Below are 20000 nucleotides of genomic sequence, written 5' to 3' on the forward strand. Positions count from 1 at the left end.
AATGAGCACAATGAGGCTCATTAAGCAGCAGGTCGGCCCCAAATGAAAGCAGAGCCTTAACGAGGGCGGATACTGATCGCAGCATGGGTTGGATACACACACACACACACACACGCACACACTAAATACTGTCTGCTACAGTGGCAGTGGTAGTTCGTAAGGTGTGAGAGAATGTGTGTATGAGTGCCTCTGTATGCATGTGTTTGTGCTAATAGATCTTTTTTTCTGAGATGAGTTTGTGGCTGATGGTGTGTGTGTGTGTGTACCTGTTCTTCAGTGATGAGTCCGTGGCTGTTGGGTGTGTGTAAGGGCAGACTCTGGCAGAGTTCCCCCAGCAGCATGGACACCTCCTTCATGCTCCGCCAACTACACACCAGAACCATCTGAGCAGTCACCCTGTATGCCTCTCCACCTGAGCCTACACACACACACACACACACACACACACACACACACACACACACACACACACACACACACACACACAAGCTCTGTCAGCCAAGTCAACATGAATAAAGATTATGCACATGAATATAACAATTAATTTGCAAAGCTAGCCGGCTTATTAAATTATGTATTTCAGTGACATATTTGGCAATGCAATAGTGTAACAGCTGTTTTCGTATGTTCACTGGGATGTGAGCCATGAGCACAAAAAACAGTGAACGGTGACTAACCTGGATGGGAATGACAGGTGGGTTTATGTCTACTTCACATGACATTTGAATTTGTTAGGAAATCTATGCAGCGTCCAACAAGCATATCTTACTTTTATCATATAACCTGCCAACGAACCGTTGTTTTATATCTTTTTATATGAGTGATATTATTTTATATCACTTTATATCTGCACCTGAAGGTGCCATTTAGTCCAGCCTGACTGTCTCTTATTGCAGTCAAGTCTAGCAAACATTTCATCCTGAGAGACTGGCAGGGGTTGATGCCATCCTCATCTCCTATACACCAACTCATGGTGACATCCGTTTGATGTCATCGGGCCACAATGATGTCACGGTGATGCCGGTCTGATCCTCTGACGGATCGCCTTGTGAGGTTTAGCGTCAGCTCCAACTCAGATTATTTATCCAACTGGCCAGCCCTCGCTACAGCAAGGCCCTTGTGTGTGCACTCTAGGAGCACATGTGTGATGAAGGGGTTCTGTATACAAGCATGCTGCTCCGTTTACTGGCAAACGGAAGCACGTCTGGAATGCCCACGTCATGGAAGGTTTAAACGTGTCTATCGGCACTGACCCTGCGGCCTGTCGCGTTGAGTTCCTCCCAGCATGTGTGCGTGCGTGTGTGTGTGTGTGTGTGTGTGTGTGTGTGTGTGTGTGTGTGTGTGCGTGTGTGTGTGTATGTGTTTGTGTCTGGGTTTGTGTATATAAAACTCTGCATATGCTTGTCTTTGCATACATGCTTGTTTGTGTAAATTAGTGTGTGTGTGTGTGTGTGTGTGTGTGTAGACAGGAGAGGTCTTCCTCTCCTCCAGGGCTGGGTCATTAAGCGGGGCCTCTAAAGACACACAGATGTGGACTCGCCCACAGATTAGGCAGGAGCGGTAGTCAGCTGCTCTGAAATTAACCAGTGTGTGCTGCCAGCCTTCCCATGCAGATGCAGCATCCCACCACTAGAGGGTCCTGTGTGCCTCCAAGTAGGAGATCCTGTCCTCAGAACTGAGCAGGACCAGCTGGCGGAGGTAAAGGCCTGCCCCCATGAGGACAATAAAGGTACTGCAGGAGAAAGTACCAGGTTGTTTTGGGGTACTGAAAGTACTCGGTAACCTCGAGAAACGGAGATATATGTGATTTCTCCTTTAAGGGTCCGGCAGCGATATAGGTAGCGGGAAGCTATGTCAAGGCAGGGACTCTAAAATGACTGACTTCGCTGTGGCCACAATGCGCAGACACTGTCAGCAAAATACACTGCCAAACTCGCATCCAAAGATTGGTCTTGTCTTAAGAATTGGTTAATGTTTTTTTTCTAGTTTTCTAGTCCTCTCCTGTTGGACTTCCGATGTACAATGTGAAAAAGTAAATGTGAAATTAGTCAATGTACTGTGCTGGCTTACACTAAGACCTGTGTGTGTGTGTGTGTGTGTGTGTTAACCTTTCGTCTCCTCTCGTACGGGTCCGTCTGATGTGTGTAGTTCCTGCGTTTGTGTGTCCAGCTGGCGAGAGTTGTTGAAGAAGTCGTTGGTGTCTCGTGGCTGGATCTCCTGTAGGATTCTCTGCAGACCGGCTGAGGCTTCTACTGGAACATACATGCCATAAACCTCACACCATTTACCATAGAATAAACACACACACAGACACATCCAAAAGGACTGACTCGACATCAGTCTTAAAAAGACATGTCAGCCCAGTTGGAACATGCTATATGAAAACTATACAATGTCAAAGTTGAGTTAACATCAACATCCAGACAAAATAAGGCAACTCCAAGAACAGCGGAACATTCGAACCAATAAAATATATTGAAACACACCAGAAATTCGCAAATTGATATTGTTCTTTAACATTTTGGGTAAAGATGTGTTTGTCAGAGCCAATGAGAGAAGCTGACCGGAGTCTGTATCCATGGGGATGAGTCCCTCGGGGGAGGAGCTTTGGACCACGGGTGACACGACGTCAGACATCCTGTAACACACGGCAACCAGCTCCGAGACCAGACATCGCCACTGAGACATCAGGACCAGAGACCTACACACAGACAAAAACACACCCATGCTTACATTTCTATGGTAACATTCGTCAAAACATGATTATACTCACTGACAACAAGTCAAGAGTCAGGATGGTTTTCCACAGTCCAATTGTAGGCAGTGATGTAGTGGGCTCTGTCATGTTTACAACTCTGGAAAATATTAAGAGACCACTGCACATTTTTCTGATGTCATCCTACGGTTGCTGAGTGACATTGGAATGAGTTGACAGTCATATTCAAAACTAAGAGACCACTGCAAATTTGAATATGACCGTCAACTCATTTGAATGTATCTCAGCAACCGTAGGATGACATCAGAAAAACGTGCAGCAGTCTATCCATTTTTTTCCAGAGCTGTATGTGTGTGTGTGTGTGTGTGATTTGTACATGGGCACTTGTTTTAACTCTTTAACACTTGTTTTTAAGCTGTTGAAATATCAGCCACTTGCTGACAATATCACAGATATGGGGTTTCAATGCAAAATTATCATTCTTGTTTTTGGTAGTCTTGGGCATGTGCACAAACTTGTCTTACGCGGACTGCAACTGTGTGGAATAAGCAAGCCAATTGCAAAACAACTTGTAAAGTACTGCTCCATTTCTGCAATAATAGGTAGTTTATCCATCTGGAAGCGACAATACCATGCAGTTCAGAATGAAAATAGACCTGCCTAAATGTGTAACATACTTCCTTCAATGTTTGGATCTCTGAATCTCTAAGGTCCAAATAAAAGCATTAAAATGTGTGTGTGTGTGTGTGTGTGTGTGTGTGTGTGTGTGTGTGTGTGTGTGTACTAACCCGGTGTTGATATGTTGTAGGACTGCCGTGATGCAGTGGGCTCTGCCATAGAGTGGGCGTGCTGCTGCAGCCTGTAGTAGAGACTGCTCTGCCTGGGCCACCTCTGCCTTCAAACACTCCAGCAGGAACTGGATCACTAACACACATACACCTCTATCTTAAAACACAACAACTGGATCTGCATCACTGACACACACACACACACACATGGACACTGGGACATTATTTAAAAGTATAATTTCCAAACATTTAAAAACATTATTTTGCATCTAACCTAATCTAATCTAATTCAACATTATTTTGCGGGTGGCAGTGGCTCGGGGGTAGAGGAGTCAGATGGTTGCTGGTCAAGCCTGGCTCCTTCTGACCCTTTTCAAGTCAAGTTTATTTATGTAGTGCATTTCATACTCAGGGGATCATTCAATGTGCTTTACAGAAACAAAAGCTGGTCCATTTACCATTTGCGATCACTGATTGTAAAAACTGAGAGTTCAGGGTTTAGACCATGGTTTAGACTAGCTGATGTAAAATGTAACTCATTCCTGTACAGAGAAACTACCATCGACATATTCCGACACCAGACTTACAGGCTAATCTGTTCCTCTCCAGGGTGGAGGCCTGCACAGAAGCCTGGGGCTTGCCTGGCTGGGGCAGCTGGAGTGGGAGGCCCTGTTGCTGGGCGCAGAGGAGCAGGGCTGGCTGCAGGCCGGGCTGGTGCAGCAGCAGGTTGAGGAGGTGGGCAGCAGTCACGCTGTCAAAGGGCCGTGTGCTGGTGCTGAGGCCCAGGGCAGCCTCCAGCAGAGAGTGCAGCCGGTCAGCGGCCTGGACAAGAGCAATGCAGATTTATACATAATGTGTGTACAGTCAGGGATGGATTACTGCACGGGCCTACCGGGCCCAGGCCCAGGGGCCCAAGGGGTCAGGGGGCCCTGAAGCACAAGCCTTTGCATGGAATCATTGCCTCAATATCAACAAAACAGGATGTAGGCTATGAATCTGATTGAATTTAGTATTGGCCATCCCCAAAATGCACCAGAATACAGGAAATCACATCAAAAAAAAAAAAAAAAATCTGGGGGAGGACCCCCAAACCCCCCCTTCCACATATACGACAATAAGTGGGGGGCCCTTAATACATCTGGGCCCAGGGGCCCAAAAGTTCATAATCCGCCCATGTGTACAGTATGCAACTGTAAAATTGATCTGTGCCGGCAGTGTGCGTGTGTGTGTGCGTGTGTGTGTGTGTGTGTGTGTGTGTGTGTGTGTGTGTGTGTGTGTTTACCTCCAGTCGCACGACTCTTGGTGGGAGTCTCCTCAGGAGAGCAGAGGACATCTGCTTGACCTCCAGGAAGTTACTGGCCACACAGAACAGCACTGCATCAGCATGTGTCTCACTAACACATTCACCCAGAGCAAAGCCATCGGGGCCTATGTGTGTGTGTGAGAGAGAGAGAGAAAGAGAGAGAGAGAGAGAGAGAGAGTGAGAGAGAGAGAGAGAGTGAGAGTGAGAGTGAGAGTGAGAGTGAGAGTGAGAGTGAAAGTGAGCGAGAGAGAGAGATGCATTGTCAGGACAGGTATGTCAGTCCCTTTCCCCACTCAGACTAAACAACATTAAATCTCCACATTCTTGACTGACCACACACAGCGTGCGGACTGTCCAAAGCCTAAACTGGAACACAGGCCGAGTGTGTTTCCTCTGTCAACCACACTTCCTGAGTAAGGAAGCAATACCTCCACCGCTTCCTCTGCAGGGCCTCACAATACAACAGGAGAAATTCTTCTGACGACAGTGGCAGACCATGACCAGGAGAGGGCACTAGTATTAAACTCCATTCCTACCTCACTTCCATTCATTTGGCAGACAGATGTACTGCTAATCGGTGGAGAACAGCGACACTGTGAGTGACATATAGGTGATGAGAGGTGCCTCTGAGGTGGTGGCTCTGTATGGATACGGGCAGCCAATGAGGAGCAGGAAGAGCAGTGTGGCCTGCGGTCTTTCAAGCAAACTGCGGACAGCCTGACTGTGTTTCATGTGTTTTAATATGTTGACGTGTGTTCCTTTGGGTGAGGATTTACTCCACATCCACTTACAGAGCTAGATGAGGTAAGTGACAGTAGGGTGAGGAGACCAAAACAGGAGCCATAAGCAGCCACTCTAAGTAGAGAGGTGTGGCTGTGAGTAAGTGATTAAGTGTGAGTGTGAGTGTGAGTGTGAGTGTGAGTGTGAGTGTGAGTGTGTCGGTCACCTGTGGAGAAAGAGAGGAGTTCGGCCACCATGCCCAGCAGGTGAAGAGCCGTGAGACAGGTAGAGAAGGACGCCCCAGGAACCAGAGAGCCAAAAAGAGTCTCGCAGAACCAGCAAAGAAACTCCTGCACGTCCACACACACACACATTTTTCAGTAAATCAAAACCCATTTCTCGTTCAAATTCAGTTCAAAAATTAAATAATTACAGCTCTCATCCCCACACACATAAGCCACTACTGTACATAAAAGACACATTGCAAAGGAGACCTACAAAAGAGATGCTCTTACTCACTAAAAGAGACCTACAAAAGAGATGATCTTACTCACTAAAAGATACCTACAAAATGGATGATCTTACTCACTAAAAGAGACCTACAAAAGAGATGATCTTACTCACTAAAGGACACCTACAAAAGAGATGCTCTTACTCACTAAGGGCTTCAAAACTGTCAGACTACATCAGATATGAGACTGTACCTTGTATGAGTGCAGTATGTGTTGGTCTGTCTCCTTCTGCTTGGGGTCTTTTTCCTGAGCCACCCTCTTCTGCAGAAACTGGGCGCTGTCTTTTAACCTACACAACAGCTACACACACACACACACACACACACACACACACACACACACACACACACACACACACACACACACACACACACACACAATATTAACCTAAACACATCATAATGTAAAATAGGATATTATTGAAAGGTGTGTGTGTGTGTGTGTGTGTGTGTGTGTGTGCGCATACATGACCCTGACCTTCTTGATGAGGCTGACTGTCTGCTGGCGGACTCCAGGTGATTGGCTGTTGAGGTTGCTGGGCAGGAAGTGGCGGATGAGGTCCATTTCCTGTGGGCAGATGGTCTCTGTACTGCGGTGGCTCTCACACACCAGGCCCAGTGTGTCCATACGCACCTAACCCCACACAATCACAACACAACCCCACACAATCAGAACACAACCCCACACAATCACAACACAACCCCACACAATCACAACACAACACAACACAACACGAAAGTTCACAAGTTCATACAAATAGCATCCAAAACAAACCCTACCCAATATGCGCATACAAACACGCAACAGGTATATGCACAGACAATATGGCAATATTCATGAACACATAAACACACCACTAGTGATATTTGTGATCCCACTCATAACAACTGACCACAATGACAACATGCAAACTTAACCAAACACGAAAAACAAAGCAACATTCATGGCTAAATAATGTTGGTAGAACACCAATATTCAGTGATTGGCTAAAGGTTTCTTTGCTAGCAATCGTCATGTTGATTGAAGTGGTCATCAGTGGTGGTGCGGTGTGTGTGTGTGTGTCTGTGTGTCTCTCACCTGGTCATGTTTGTGCAGGAGGGCGTGTCGGAGTAGGGGCAGGGGCACCAGTCCCCCCCACAGCCCCTCCTCGGACGGCCGCATCACCCCCTGAGCCCGCGCTGCCCGCAGACACGTCATCAGAGCCCCCACTGCACCACGACTGCCTGGCGGCCCTACACACACACACACACACACACACACACACACACACACACACACACACACACACACACACACACACACACACACACACACACACACACACACACAAAGACACAAAAACATTCAACGTCAGTCAGTAATGTGTTATGCGCATGTGTACACGCCTGATATATAATGTTAAAAATGACAATATCTTTTTCATACATGAGGATTGTGAAGGCCTAGGCATTAATTATGTTTACAGTTTACAGTATGCAGATGTGCAATGGGTGCATATGGAACAGTGGTGCGGCTGCTCTGTGTCTGGCTGTGCAATGGTGAAGGCCAATGGTAGTTCACATGGTAGGGAGAGCACTGACTGACAGGCTGGGCTTCAGTGATGCCACTACTTGTGGCCAGAGCCTGTCACTCTACCTGTGGCTAACTGGTAAAGGCACACCTGCACTGGCATCCTGGGTTAATTGGTTTGGTTAGGCCTGCAAACATGAATTTGACTGTTTGCCATGGGAGCTAAAGGCAGACTGGAATCCCTTCCCATTTAATTAAGCTACATTCTAAGTAGCTATTCTAAGTAGCTTGCCCATCACTGCTTCTGGATTAGTGTTGTCACGATACCAAAATTATGACTTCGATACGATACCTGCCATAAATATCACGATGCTCGATACTGAAACGATACTACGCCGAAATCCTAAGATATCTGGAAAAGAAAGGACTCATACCTCCTCCAAGTGTATTGAGTCATTTGTGTTGAATTCGGTGCACTTTTGTAGTGTGCAGGTCAATTCTGGGTTCTAAAATTCCTACATAATTATTATTTTTATAGTCAGTAAAATAGTAGGCCTACTTTGTGTGATTTAAGTCCTTTATTTTTTGTTATAGTTCATTACATTGTGTTGTGTTTTGCCAATAAAGTAGCTTTAAATAGCCAAACTAGGCTAGATCAAGGTCAGTGTTGAAATTACTGCATGCAAATCACTGAATGCTATGCAGAGGGGCCTAATCTTTAAGCCATCTGATGTACAGTAAAGGCTTCCCTAGGCCTTCCCGTGTTCATGGGATTTCTTTGACAGTTGCAAAGGGAAAAATGTGAGGATAGTCTTCTTTGCGCCCAGTGTACAAGTACGACGTTCCAACCACTCAGGTCTTCGTCAGATAGGCCTACAGTGTACAGCATTACCTGTTGCAATATGTCTGTGTGCAGTCCTACATTAGCCTACGTCTATTTCTTTGATAACATGATTTGCTACCACGTAACAATAACCCGCTATTATTATTAGGACTCAACACGCTTTGGTGGTATTATATGCTGTGGGCTTTAATTAGCGCATTTCGGGTAGCCTATCCTACATCTGGGCAATACTTATTGAACAAATTGCAGTCTACATGCCATGACAAATATTACCAGTAGTACTGACCGAACATGAAATAGATTGTTTACAAGTTATGGTAATGTTATTCTGGCGTGAACATTGAGCTTTCATCACGTTAGCACCCTATGATTACAGCTCGTTATGTCTCGTCAAAATGATTACAGCTCGTTATGTCTCGTCAAAATTCATTGATGAAGGAAGGTTCGCTTTATCCCAGAGAACCATACTCGTTTCACTTACCATGTAGTCGTGTTTTCTATAGCATATTCGTTAACCTGTCGTTCTTTGAACAAAAATGTTAGGATATGTCTGCGAGGTGTTTAGCCAAGTTCCATGCGTAGCCTACTGCTTTTAAATGACTTTGAAACATATTTCACAAACCGGCCTCTGTGTACCTGATGGCTTGCCTTCACTATTCGCGATGTATCCGAAATAGTTGCAGATTTCACTTCACCTTTTGTTTTATCCACAAGGCCGAGGACGGTCGGCAAAGAACTACTGTATGTTGACGTTGGCTGCGCACTCACTCACTCAGAGCTGCCTGCTTGACACGCCCACTTGCCTAGATGCGTGCAAGGAGCAGTGAGAGCAGCAGTTCACGCAGACACAGAACGTTAATTTTAATAAAGTATCGATTCTAAAAACGTCAGAAATCGTATCGTTTTTTGCGTGAAGGCATCGTGATACCTTTTTAGTATCGATGCACCGTGCAACACTATTCTGGATCATTCTGTGTGCATCAGTCATCTACAAGGGAATGTTCATACGTGACTGTACTGTATGTGTTTGTGTGTATACATGTCTCTCCCCCTCACCTGTGGCAGTGGGCGGGCTCTCCTGCAGGGCCTGTACCATGTGGCTCAGACTAGAGGGGTTGCACCGGAGCAGCCTCGGCAGGAAGTAGTCCAGGATGTAGGTGGTCTGGTCCAGTCTGGCCTTACACAGCACCTCCAGCAGGGGGCGCACCCAAGTGCTGTGCCACTCCTCCAACCAGCCCTCTGTGCTCCCAGCGGCCGAGACGGCCGTCTCCCCAGCCTCCTGTCCACTCAGCTGGGCCTTGTGGCTGACAAAGAGCTTCTCCAGGAGGTCACTGGCGTAGGGCGCCAACGTCTGGTCTCCCATGAGGCCGAGCAGGCGTGCGGGGAGCCGGGGCTCGAGGGACAGCAGGTAGCCGGCGCCCAGAAGCTCCACCAGGCACGCCAGCGAGCCGTACTTCCCCCGCATGTGCCACTCCAGCGCCAGGAGACCCCGTGTCAGGCGCGCGATGTAAGGGTCGGAGGTCAGGGCTGCGGACGACGTGCGGTCAGCGTCTGTGCCATTGGCTGCTGAGGCCTGGTGGAGCAGTAGAAGGTTCCGGAAGAGGGAGCGCGTTTGGTGGCGGACGCCGTCCAGCGGGTGCTCCCAGTGGGCGTAGACGTGCTCCAGGAGGCGGGATGGGAGCGGGGCGTCCCCACGCACCGCTGCTGAGAGGAGGGGTGGACGCATCGCCCCCTGCAGGCTGTCCAGAGCAGCCCCACTCCACAGGGTCAGCATGCGTGCCACCACCATGGCAGTGCTAGACTCCTTCACACTGGGCACAGGGATAAATTGGCAACATGACCATAAGAATGAATGTGTCTAACACATACAATATGGATGTGTATCATACATGTATTACACTATTCAATTCTTTATATCAAATGGCATTGCAAAAAGGATTTCCCTCATCAATCTGATGACATTAAGTGGTCAGTACGTACACTCTAAACAAAGACCGATAAAAGCAATACACAGGACTCTCCACACTAACCTAACTAAGTAAGCAGTGGCTAGACATTAGGGTTCTCCTGAGGGAGACCAACATTTTAATAGTCTGATGGTCAAAAGCCATCATAGTAACCTTGGTCAAAGCTTTGACCCCCTCCATGCCCCCCTCACCTGGTGTCCAGGTCCAGTATGGTATGTGGGACGAGCAGCAGCAGTGCTTCTGCCCGCGGGCCCAGGGTCCGTCCCCTCCAGTTGAGCATGGCCAGCGCCCCGTGGCACAGGTAGAGCACCAGCGCAGCCGGACGAGCCGCCTCGTACAGACCTGCGCTGCTCACCCTCAGCCAGGAGGGGGCGCCCTCAGAATCACACTGCTTTGTGCACTGCAGCAGGCCTGCAACCTAGAACCACAAAAGAGGTTAAACATTTGTTAGAATGCTTTGAGGATGGTAGAGTATAGTCCTCAAGGCTTCTATTCAATGCTGCTACTTATTTTTCTGATTCACTTAAGTGCCAATGAAAGCGTGTACGAGGATGTGACGTGCACTTGTGTTTAGCTGTGCTGGATGGATAGAATCCTATCTAATGGCAATGTAGTCTGAATAAACTGTGTGTGCATGGCCCATCATCATTTCACTCTAAAACTAAAGCAATACAATCCCATTCCTAACACATTCTGCAGTGTTGTGTAAGTGAGGTCTCCCACCTCTTTGGCCACATCCTCCTCGTTCTCCATCACACACCTGATGAGCAACACCACCGCCATCCCAGCAGTACTCTGGACTGACTGAATAAACTCCTCTAGAGAAAGGGAGGGGGATAGAGAGAGAGAGAGAGAGAGATAGAGAGAGAGAGAGGATCAGGTGAAAGAAAGACAGTAACAAAAAGAGAAGACAAAGACCAAGCTAGAAGAACTAACTGTGAGGCAACCACCAGCATGCCATTGTTCATTCAGAGTTAAAAAGGATCCTCCTAACTAAATCCTATTAAGACCCCTCATTCAAGGCTACAACATGTCTAACCATTCAGTGTTCAATATAAAAACCCTTCCATGTGAGAGTTTTTCTCCAAAGGCAAACCAAAGCTCACCATCTGTGAGAATGCGCGTGTAGCAGACCATCAGGCCACTCAGTGCCCTCTGCAGTGGGCATTCAGGCGCCGCTTTCTTCAGACCGGCACCAAGCAGCTCCTGGGTCCTCTGCAGCACCAGCATGGAGGCCTTGACCGCCCCCAGACAGGAGTACATGAGCTGGGCCTGGGCCACATGCCGCCCTGACAGGCTCCTGGAGAAAAGGCAATGCGTGGGGGTCAAAGTCAAAACTGGCACCAACCAGTCTCCTCTAAAGGGCTAACATGTATCAGACCACACAGCTATGACAGAAAGGGGTCAACTCAATGTTCAGACTGTGCAAATGTACCTGTTCACATGGAGGTATTCACTTAAAGCTCTCTGGAAGAACTGGAACACTGAGGAGACACACACATACAGCAGTGGCACTCAATCAGCAATCAGGTAAAACAGTCGCCAACTGAAAAAAATGGCATCAACTAGAAAAATGGCATCTAATAAAATGACAGGCTTGTTTATAGTTGTTTTTCTATTCTGCTTTGAGTCTCCAAACAACACATCCATTTATGGTGTTAGTCATTTTACTTTGTCTTTGTATCACTTACCATCCGTCTGTAAAATACGAATGCACCTCTCACCTGTAGGACAAGACACACATTTCAGCATTATATGAGGCATTTGAAGTTCAACAGGGACTGAAAACCAATATGAAATCTTTTTGTAAACCCCACAATGTATGTATGTGTATCATAAACATCATCTGTATCTGGTTAACTATGAAGCAAGCACACAGAGACACACCTATTGGAAACCCATCCAAACAGGCGGTGATGGTGTCTGTGAGTTGTGAGTACTGCTCTGAGCCCTGAGAGGCCAGGCCGTCAGACAGACACGCAGACAGACAGACCGCCGCCTGCTCCTGCAGCCAATCAGGAACAGATGTCAAGGCACTGGGGACAGACAGGAAAGTCAGGAGTGAGATGAAAACGTTGTGCTTACTTCTTAGCACGCTCTAATTAAATATGAATATTGCTAACCTGTTAGCAACTTAGTTGGTTGGCAAAGGGAAGTTAGCTTAAGGCCTTTCTGGTGCCTACATATTAAGCAGATCCGATACAGCAGTGGTTCTTAAACTTTTTGTCTGGCGACCCCTCAAAAAACATGGGCCAAGTCTCGCGAACCCCTTCTCTCTAACCGACAGAGTTTGGTTTTGAAATGTTGTGAGATGGGCATTGGAAGCAGAGGCAGAAAATGTCTTCTCTCATAGGTAGGCTATGTCAACATCAAAGGCATTATGTCAAATCAAATGCAAATCATTTTGCGACCCCTCCAATATTTTTGGGGACCCCCCTGGAGGTCCCGACCCCCAGTTTGAGAACCACTGCCATACAGCATAGTCTGCGTCTTATTCATCACATACATACTGCACACCCATATTGATTTAGGCACTACCTGGCAGTGGCCCTCTTCAAGGGGTTCTTGGCCTGTACGGAGACAAACATCACACACAGGGCCTCCACACTGGCCAGGAGGAGATGGGCTGGAGGTGGGATACCATCAGGCTGAGCGATACCCTCCAACGTGGCACCAGCCTGACAGAGCAAGAGAGGCCATTCAGAGACCATTTAGGATCAAACACCTTGGAGCATGTGGACAATAGTGTCAAGATATGTTCTTATATGGCTTAAACATATGAAGTCTTGTATGGGAAGTTCAGGGAATGCACTATAGAAATGTACTATATTAACTCATTGATAAACATTAATGTTTACAACACATAGGTTTCTAGGCCCCTGTCGCAGATGAATTGGAGGAATTTTTCATCCATCCTTCAGTCTGAACTGGACTAACACAACAGTTTAAACACAATCTATGCAAGTCAAGCCTTCACCCAACTTAATTTTGGTAGGTAGCCTAAAGCAGACCATAGTGCATCATTTTGGTCATGCTATTAGATTAGATTATCTGTGACTCTAGATGTAGATGTGACTAGCGAATTATGGTAAAAGACTACTTAGATTACTGTCAGATGAGGTGAACACACCTTCTTGATAAGCTGAATCTGCTGGACCGGGTCAGTCAACGCCAGGCACTCCAACAGGGTCTGAGCAAGCTCCCTGCCTGTGGCATCTCCCTCAACAGCGAGAGAGGCTGAAACACACACACACACACACACACACACACACAGAGAGAGAGAGAGAGAGAGAGAGAGAGAGAGCGAGAGAGAAGTACACTTGGACTTTATCATATCCTACCATAAATCAAACCACAATCAAAGGAATGTTGAATTACTCACTTCGTAGTCTTTCTAGTTTAGCATCGTCCAGCACCACCGCTTCCACTTTGACCGTCTTCTTCTTGACCACCATGGCGGAGTCTACAACATGACAAAACTCGATGACTAACCCATCTCAAACCACTTCAGAGGCTAAATAATTCCATCCATACCAAGGAGGGCTTCCGTTGTTATTGCTACAAGAAACCATCGTCGCCTTCAAACGCGAGGCAGATCACCTTAGTGTACTTCGCCTCTTGCAAACTGACTGACTGTCTATCGAGTCATTCATTTCAGTGAAACTATGACTCAAGTATGTTCTGCGGCATTAAAGGCCATGAGGGTTCAATGATTGATTCAGGATAGTGAGATCTACAACTCAGATTTTACCTGATGGGCATGTGTTGTAACGTGCTGGCTGGCTGGCTGGCTCTATTGGGCTAACATTAGTTGTGAAACTCACACAGTTGTTGGAGTGCTGACACCAAGATACTGTGAATTTAAAACTGCTGTTTAGATTCATTAGCAATCTTTCCTCAGCATATGCACAAATGACCAACTGATTAAACAAAAAAGTTATCTAGCTAGCAAGTTAGCATGGTTTGCTTTGCATGAGTGCAAATAATTGTTTTGTTTGGACATTGCTAACTCCATAGCATGGCATTTGCTCTGCTTCTGCAAGAAAACAAACTCGCAATAAATTACGACTTACCAAAATATTCCTTCTAACAACTATTATATCCGTTTTCTTTCATTAATGTAGGACTTGCAGAAACCCGTTAATATCAGAAACAGCGGTAGCCTAGTAGATTTTCGTCTCAGTGCTACACGTGTGAAACGTCAATTCCGGATTCATGCGAGTCCCACCCACTCTGAACGCTGATTGGTGTATATTTACCGTTTCTTTAATTCTCTAGTTATGATTGGAGTACAGTAGAGTCAATTAAAATACCATAACTCAAGTAGACAGATCTACATGAATACACCTAGAATGTATGGGATAGGGCAAGGCTCCCACAAACCACGCCCTTAAGCCCACCCGTTTTCATACTTGGTCAGGGAATGCTGAAATGAAAACTTTGAGATGGAAAAGAAGCCTCGACTTTCTTCCAAAATGAGGTTAATAGGACAGGAATAACTGGGACACCGCGGCATTCGTATTTGATATGGAGTAAGTGCGGGGGTTTCTTCTGAATCGCATCTGCTGTATATTGGGTAAGTGCACACTTTAACATTTCGAACATTAAATATCTATTTGACAGTCGCCTATTGCTGTCATTTTGTTTTCCAAGACGAAAATAATGTTTTTCCAGGACACGTGTAGTGTATCAAAACGACTTTAAATATGTAAAGGTTTGTAAAAAGCTATTTGAGACCTTTAATTCGTTATTCGTTTTAGTCCTATATTTTGTAGCGTACTGTAGCCTATCTAGATGAAATTCACACGCTTCATTACAGAAAGTTTGTTCAGACTTTAAAATCGCCTAGACATCAGCGCTTGTAGCCTACACATAGGCTAATTTATTTCAACATTGAACCGTTTTAAATGTGTTGTTCTAAAACATCTAGAACAGTTTTACTTAGTCAAATTTGTATTTATTGTTTTAGCCATCAAACCCTCAAGAATGGTGGTTTGTGTTTCTGGTGGTCCTATAGTAGACTAGGCCTACGTGATGGGGCACCATTCTGACCGGGCACCATTTTCCTTGAAAGCAGTAGTAGACAGTAGCCTACACTCATAGCAAATAGTGAAGTTTAGAGGGCGGTCACGTCTAATGTAAACGCACTAAATCTTAATAGAGTGCGTGTCACTATAGGCCTTGTGGGCTAGGCTACTATACAGCAGAGACTTCAACATAGCCTAAATTCCATGCTATGTGCATGTGAAAGTGAAGGATAAAGATTCCGAATGATTAGCTGCTGCATTTTATTATATTTAGATTTAAAACTGACCTTTAGAAGCAGAGGTTTCCAATATGGCAGTGGGCCTTATAGCATCTTTGATACAATAAAAACAATAATATTTTCTCTCACATGCACATTTCTCTCAGGGGGCACACAAAACAAACACATGGACACGCACACAAACACACACACACACACACACACACACACACACACAATGAGACAGAGAAAGCTATAACTGTTGAGTGTACCACACAGGAAGTGTGGCACAGATAGGATGGCAGCCCTCCTCCCTATCCCATGGGGCAAACAGCATTGTGGGTAGAAATCGCCCCCAGGAAAACTGTTGTTCACTGATGATGGGTGTATGTGATAGGAAAAACAAATGCTTGGAAATATATCCTGTGTATTCAATTTGATTCACAACTATTTTTTATCTAAGTAGACAGTGAAATAGTTAAAGGCAAACTGTCAAAGACAAAATCTGTGACACAGATAGGGGCTAGAGAGGTGTAGTGAGAGAAATGGGAAGGCACACAAACAGAGGCTGAAAGGAGAGAAACAAAACGAAGAGAAGAGTAAACAGGGAACAGAGGGGGAGAAACGGAGGATGAGAGAGTGATAGAGGAAGAACCACTACAAGAAGAAAAAGAGAGGGAGGAGAGTGAGTGGGAGACCACAGTCTCGTTAAGGAGTTTGGTGAGATGAACAGCTGAGTCATGATTGTACGATGTGAGAGGTCTCATCCTCGTGAACCGTAAGAGACTCCTCTCCACACATTCCAGCGGTGGAATTGTGGATGCTTGTCTCCTCATCTACCCAGTGGCCATCTTGGCTCAGTGACTTACTGTGGAATTGTGGATGCTTGTCTCCTCATCTACCCAGTGGCCATCTTGGCTCAGTGACTTGCTGTGGAATTGTGGATGCTTGTCTCCTCATCTACCCAGTGGCCATCTTGGCTCAGTGACTTGCTGTTTTCATCAGGCCAGATGTCGTCATGGCCTTGATGTTGTTTACCACAACAGCCCACTGAAAACAGTTAATTGGCTCCCACACCACTTTTTTTCCCCCTTGCTTTGTGAGCCGGCCAAGACTGTAATGAGTGCCTAGGACTATAAAACTCAATATTCTCAGCCACTGCCTCCTCTGCTTCTTCATCATATTCTTCTTCTTTTTCTTCTTCCTCTTCTTCTTCTGCCTTCTCACTTTCTCTTTCCACTCGCCATGTTTTCACCTCTGTGGCCATATGTTTTTCATAACAGACATTCTTACAATGGAAACTTGTAGCAGTGCACTAGTGCTGGCTGTGGAAATGTGTTTTGGTAAGAGCCTGTACAGGGCGCTGCCCAGCCCAGCCCAAACCAAACCAGGCCTGAACAGAGCAGAGCAGGAGGGAGAGAGTGTGTGTGGGGGGGGGGGGGATGGAGAGAGAGAGGGAAAGAGAGAGGGTTAGGGAGAAGGGGGAGATTCTATTTTGATATTTGCCCCTTTATTCAAATGTTTTGATACTATTGTACAATCTTATGGTCATGATCCTAAAGCTTCGTTGAATTTTAAATAGAGAGGAAGAAAAGGAGGGAGGGAGGGAGAGAGAGAGAGAAATACTCGCACAACAGCGTCTCTGTCCCTCTAAACTGACATGGGGACTTTGTGAGTCTAACTCTAGAGTCTTTCTGTGTCCCTGACTCTGCCTCTAACTCAGTCCGTCTCTCAGTTCCCCCCCCCCCCCTCACAGTCCCTCTCTCTCCGTCTATTTGTCATTCTCGCAGTCCAGCAGAGGAAATGAAACAGATGTCCTAAAACAACTCTTTAGCTACAGACACACCAACTGTCTAAACTTGTTGACATCAGAGGCATGGACTCTCCCGTGGCAATTCAAGCAATAGCACTTGGTTGAGCTCATTCTGCCACACCTCTAGCAGAGTCAATATTTAATGCTTCATTTACAATATTTTCCATTCTGAGTAACCTTTGTGTTTGCTCTTATCTTTAAAATAATTTTGCCCTTGTACATTTGTCCTTTTTAGAAATTCCTGTAATGCACATTGGCATTAAGCCAAATTACTCTGTACGGTTGCACTTGAGAATCTGTCTGCAAATCTGTCTTTGGGTGCAAACTCAGTATGTACCAGCACTTCTGAATCTGAACACATTAACATACTTTAGCTCCCAATTTCAGTTCACACAGTCTTTGTGTAATGTTACAGTTTCCCATTAAGTTTGTATGTTTATGCCATGTTTATAACAGGAGTCACAAAAATGATCTGATCGCAGTCCATCACAGTGCTCTGTGCTGTCAGATAGCTATTGTACTTTATTCTGGGGCTGTAAACAATGTGCGGGACTCATATGAGTTTTTCTTTTGAGGCATTCAATTACTGATTCAGTGACTGAATAGTAGTGTCAAACCTAACCTTCTCTCATTTGTCTCTCCCCCTATCTCTCTCTCTCTTTATTTCTCTCTCTCTCTCTCTCTCTCTCTCTCTCTTAGGGGCGGGGGGCAGGCAGGATGGCAGAGGGGGAGGACTGCGTCACCATCGCTGACTGGAAGGAGAGATGCATCACCTTGGAGACGCTCCTTTTCAAATTCCGGGAGCAGATCATGAAAATCCGTCAGCTCACTGCCGAGAAGGTCAGCTTCAGGAATCCCCTCCATCCACCTCTCCTATCCGCCAATCTTTTCTTTCCATCTCTCTTTTTTCTCTCTCTTTTTTCTCTCTCTGCCTCTTTCTTTTCCTATCATGGACAGTTGTTCTGGCTGTCCTACATCTGTCTGTCTCTGTCTGTGCTCACTATCTCCTCTCATCCTCTCATTTCAAACGTACTGCCCATAAGTCCCAGAGGACCTGCTGACGGAGCAGTGCGGCCCATGTGGGTTATTATAGAACAAGGATGTGGTTTCTTCTCCATGGTCTCCACCCGTTCTCTCTCTCCCATGTCTCTGTCTGCAACACACGCACACGCACACACAGCTCCTCACACCCATCACATCACAAAGGCTTCCTTGCGTGTGAGGAGCTCCTTTTAATATGATTTGTTGCACGGTTATGTGTGGCTAAAAAAGCCTAGCGCTTTTGTTGGAATGACTTGGGATGGCACTTCCATTCAATGGTGCAGTTGGATTTGATCGTGTCGATCTTTTCTGTATGGGAGTCTGGTGCCAAGGACATTGTACTTCTTCAGGCTGCAGATAGTGTGTGTGTTATCAACAGCCTAGTACTGCTCCCACCTGTGTGTCCTCTCTGTGTGAGACATGACCCTGTCCTTAGACATGACCTCCTCACCATATCTCACAATGAGTCAAGCATGGACTATGTGCTGGTGATTCGGTTGGTTATCCTGAACACAGACATACAGATACACACATCGAGGCACTGATACAAAACCGCACACAAACATATGCATACCGCCTAACCCCAACCCCAACGCCAATGCAAGCACACACACACACAACACACACACACACACACACACACACACACACACACACACACACACACACACACACACACACACACACACACATACTAGGCCGATCGGCCATCTCTTTGAAGGGTTTCCTGAGTGTCAGCCATGGCAGAGATCAGGTCAGATGTCACAGTGTGAAGGGTGAGAAGTCACTGGCCTTAGCCTGGTCACATACATGCTAAACACCCAGAGTTTATGAACAGCAATGGTGTTGAGAGACATGGAGAGAGAGATAGAGAGAGAGAGAGACAGAGAGAGAGAGAGCTGTGTAAAGCAGAGAGGCACATTTGACTGGCCAGACACTGACAAAAAGCATTATTCACATTAGTTACCAGTTTCATTGGCCCCCAGCATATCCTCAATCTGCAAGGTGACATAGACCATAAATGCAACGAATCTGCCATCGACTGATACCTTTGCAACACTAATTTGGATGCCTCTGGATGAGCGTAATCAACAGATCAACGGAGAGTTTGTAGACAAACCAGCAGGCTGTGTGAATAACTTGAGTCTGGGCCCTTAGGCAGCGTCTCTCAGGCACCACTCCAGACCAGGCAGTCAGGCGCTATGGCTGTCTTAGCTGGGGACTACAGTGTGTGTGGCACTGATGTGCTTTACCACCACAGGGTTTAGTGCTCGGCATGAGCCATCTATGTGTGGTGGAACATGTGTGTGGTCGTGTGTGTGTGTGTGTGTGTGTGTGTGTGTACTGTGTGCTTGTGTGTGCTTGTGTGGGTGTGTGTGGGTGTGTGTGTGTGTGTGGGGGGGGGGGGGGGGGGGGTGTGCAGCAGACTATGGTCAAATACTGTGGCAGTTACTGGCATTTCACTATTTTTATATGCTTTTCAGCATGTGTGTGTATATGGGTATGGTTAGTGATGTGCCTGTGTGTTTGCAGTGCATGCTC

General features: G+C 46.3%; 2 protein-coding genes across 3 annotated transcripts in view; one reads left to right on the plus strand and one right to left on the minus strand.

The window, feature by feature from the left end:
* thada (THADA armadillo repeat containing) overlaps positions 1 to 14523 on the minus strand; it is a 94612-nt gene extending 80089 nt beyond the window's left edge. The window contains exons 1-21 of one of the 2 annotated variants that reach the window (XM_076285766.1): positions 14433 to 14523; positions 13742 to 13822; positions 13490 to 13596; positions 12898 to 13037; positions 12247 to 12395; positions 12051 to 12083; positions 11795 to 11843; positions 11466 to 11659; positions 11083 to 11177; positions 10551 to 10777; positions 9449 to 10203; positions 7117 to 7271; positions 6517 to 6672; positions 6232 to 6339; positions 5754 to 5877; positions 4787 to 4932; positions 4092 to 4326; positions 3505 to 3640; positions 2565 to 2701; positions 2109 to 2249; positions 267 to 418 (exon numbers count right to left, since the gene is read on the minus strand). In XM_076285766.1, the coding sequence (XP_076141881.1) occupies positions 267 to 418; positions 2109 to 2249; positions 2565 to 2701; positions 3505 to 3640; positions 4092 to 4326; positions 4787 to 4932; positions 5754 to 5877; positions 6232 to 6339; positions 6517 to 6672; positions 7117 to 7271; positions 9449 to 10203; positions 10551 to 10777; positions 11083 to 11177; positions 11466 to 11659; positions 11795 to 11843; positions 12051 to 12083; positions 12247 to 12395; positions 12898 to 13037; positions 13490 to 13596; positions 13742 to 13814 (3312 nt within the window). In that variant the 5' untranslated portion in view covers positions 13815 to 13822; positions 14433 to 14523. Of the gene's footprint in view, positions 1 to 266; positions 419 to 2108; positions 2253 to 2564; positions 2702 to 3504; positions 3641 to 4091; positions 4327 to 4786; positions 4933 to 5753; positions 5878 to 6231; positions 6340 to 6516; positions 6673 to 7116; positions 7272 to 9448; positions 10204 to 10550; positions 10778 to 11082; positions 11178 to 11465; positions 11660 to 11794; positions 11844 to 12050; positions 12084 to 12246; positions 12396 to 12897; positions 13038 to 13489; positions 13597 to 13741; positions 13823 to 14432 lie in introns of both variants that reach the window. The other variant, XM_076285765.1, reaches the window with a different exon arrangement.
* Positions 14524 to 14803: 280 nt separating this feature from the next.
* plekhh2 (pleckstrin homology domain containing, family H (with MyTH4 domain) member 2) overlaps positions 14804 to 20000 on the plus strand; it is a 35488-nt gene continuing 30291 nt past the window's right edge. The window contains exons 1-2 of the mRNA XM_076285767.1: positions 14804 to 14935; positions 18117 to 18257. Coding sequence (XP_076141882.1) covers positions 18135 to 18257 — 123 coding nt within the window. The 5' untranslated portion in view covers positions 14804 to 14935; positions 18117 to 18134. The remainder of the gene's footprint in view (positions 14936 to 18116; positions 18258 to 20000) is intronic.

Source organism: Alosa pseudoharengus, unplaced genomic scaffold, assembly GCF_046254945.1.
Source record: "Alosa pseudoharengus isolate Yale_2024_CS ecotype anadromous, Long Island Sound unplaced genomic scaffold, YU_APseudo_1.1 YU_APseudo_1.1_scf_15, whole genome shotgun sequence".
In the NCBI taxonomy this organism is placed as follows: domain Eukaryota; kingdom Metazoa; phylum Chordata; class Actinopteri; order Clupeiformes; family Clupeidae; genus Alosa; species Alosa pseudoharengus.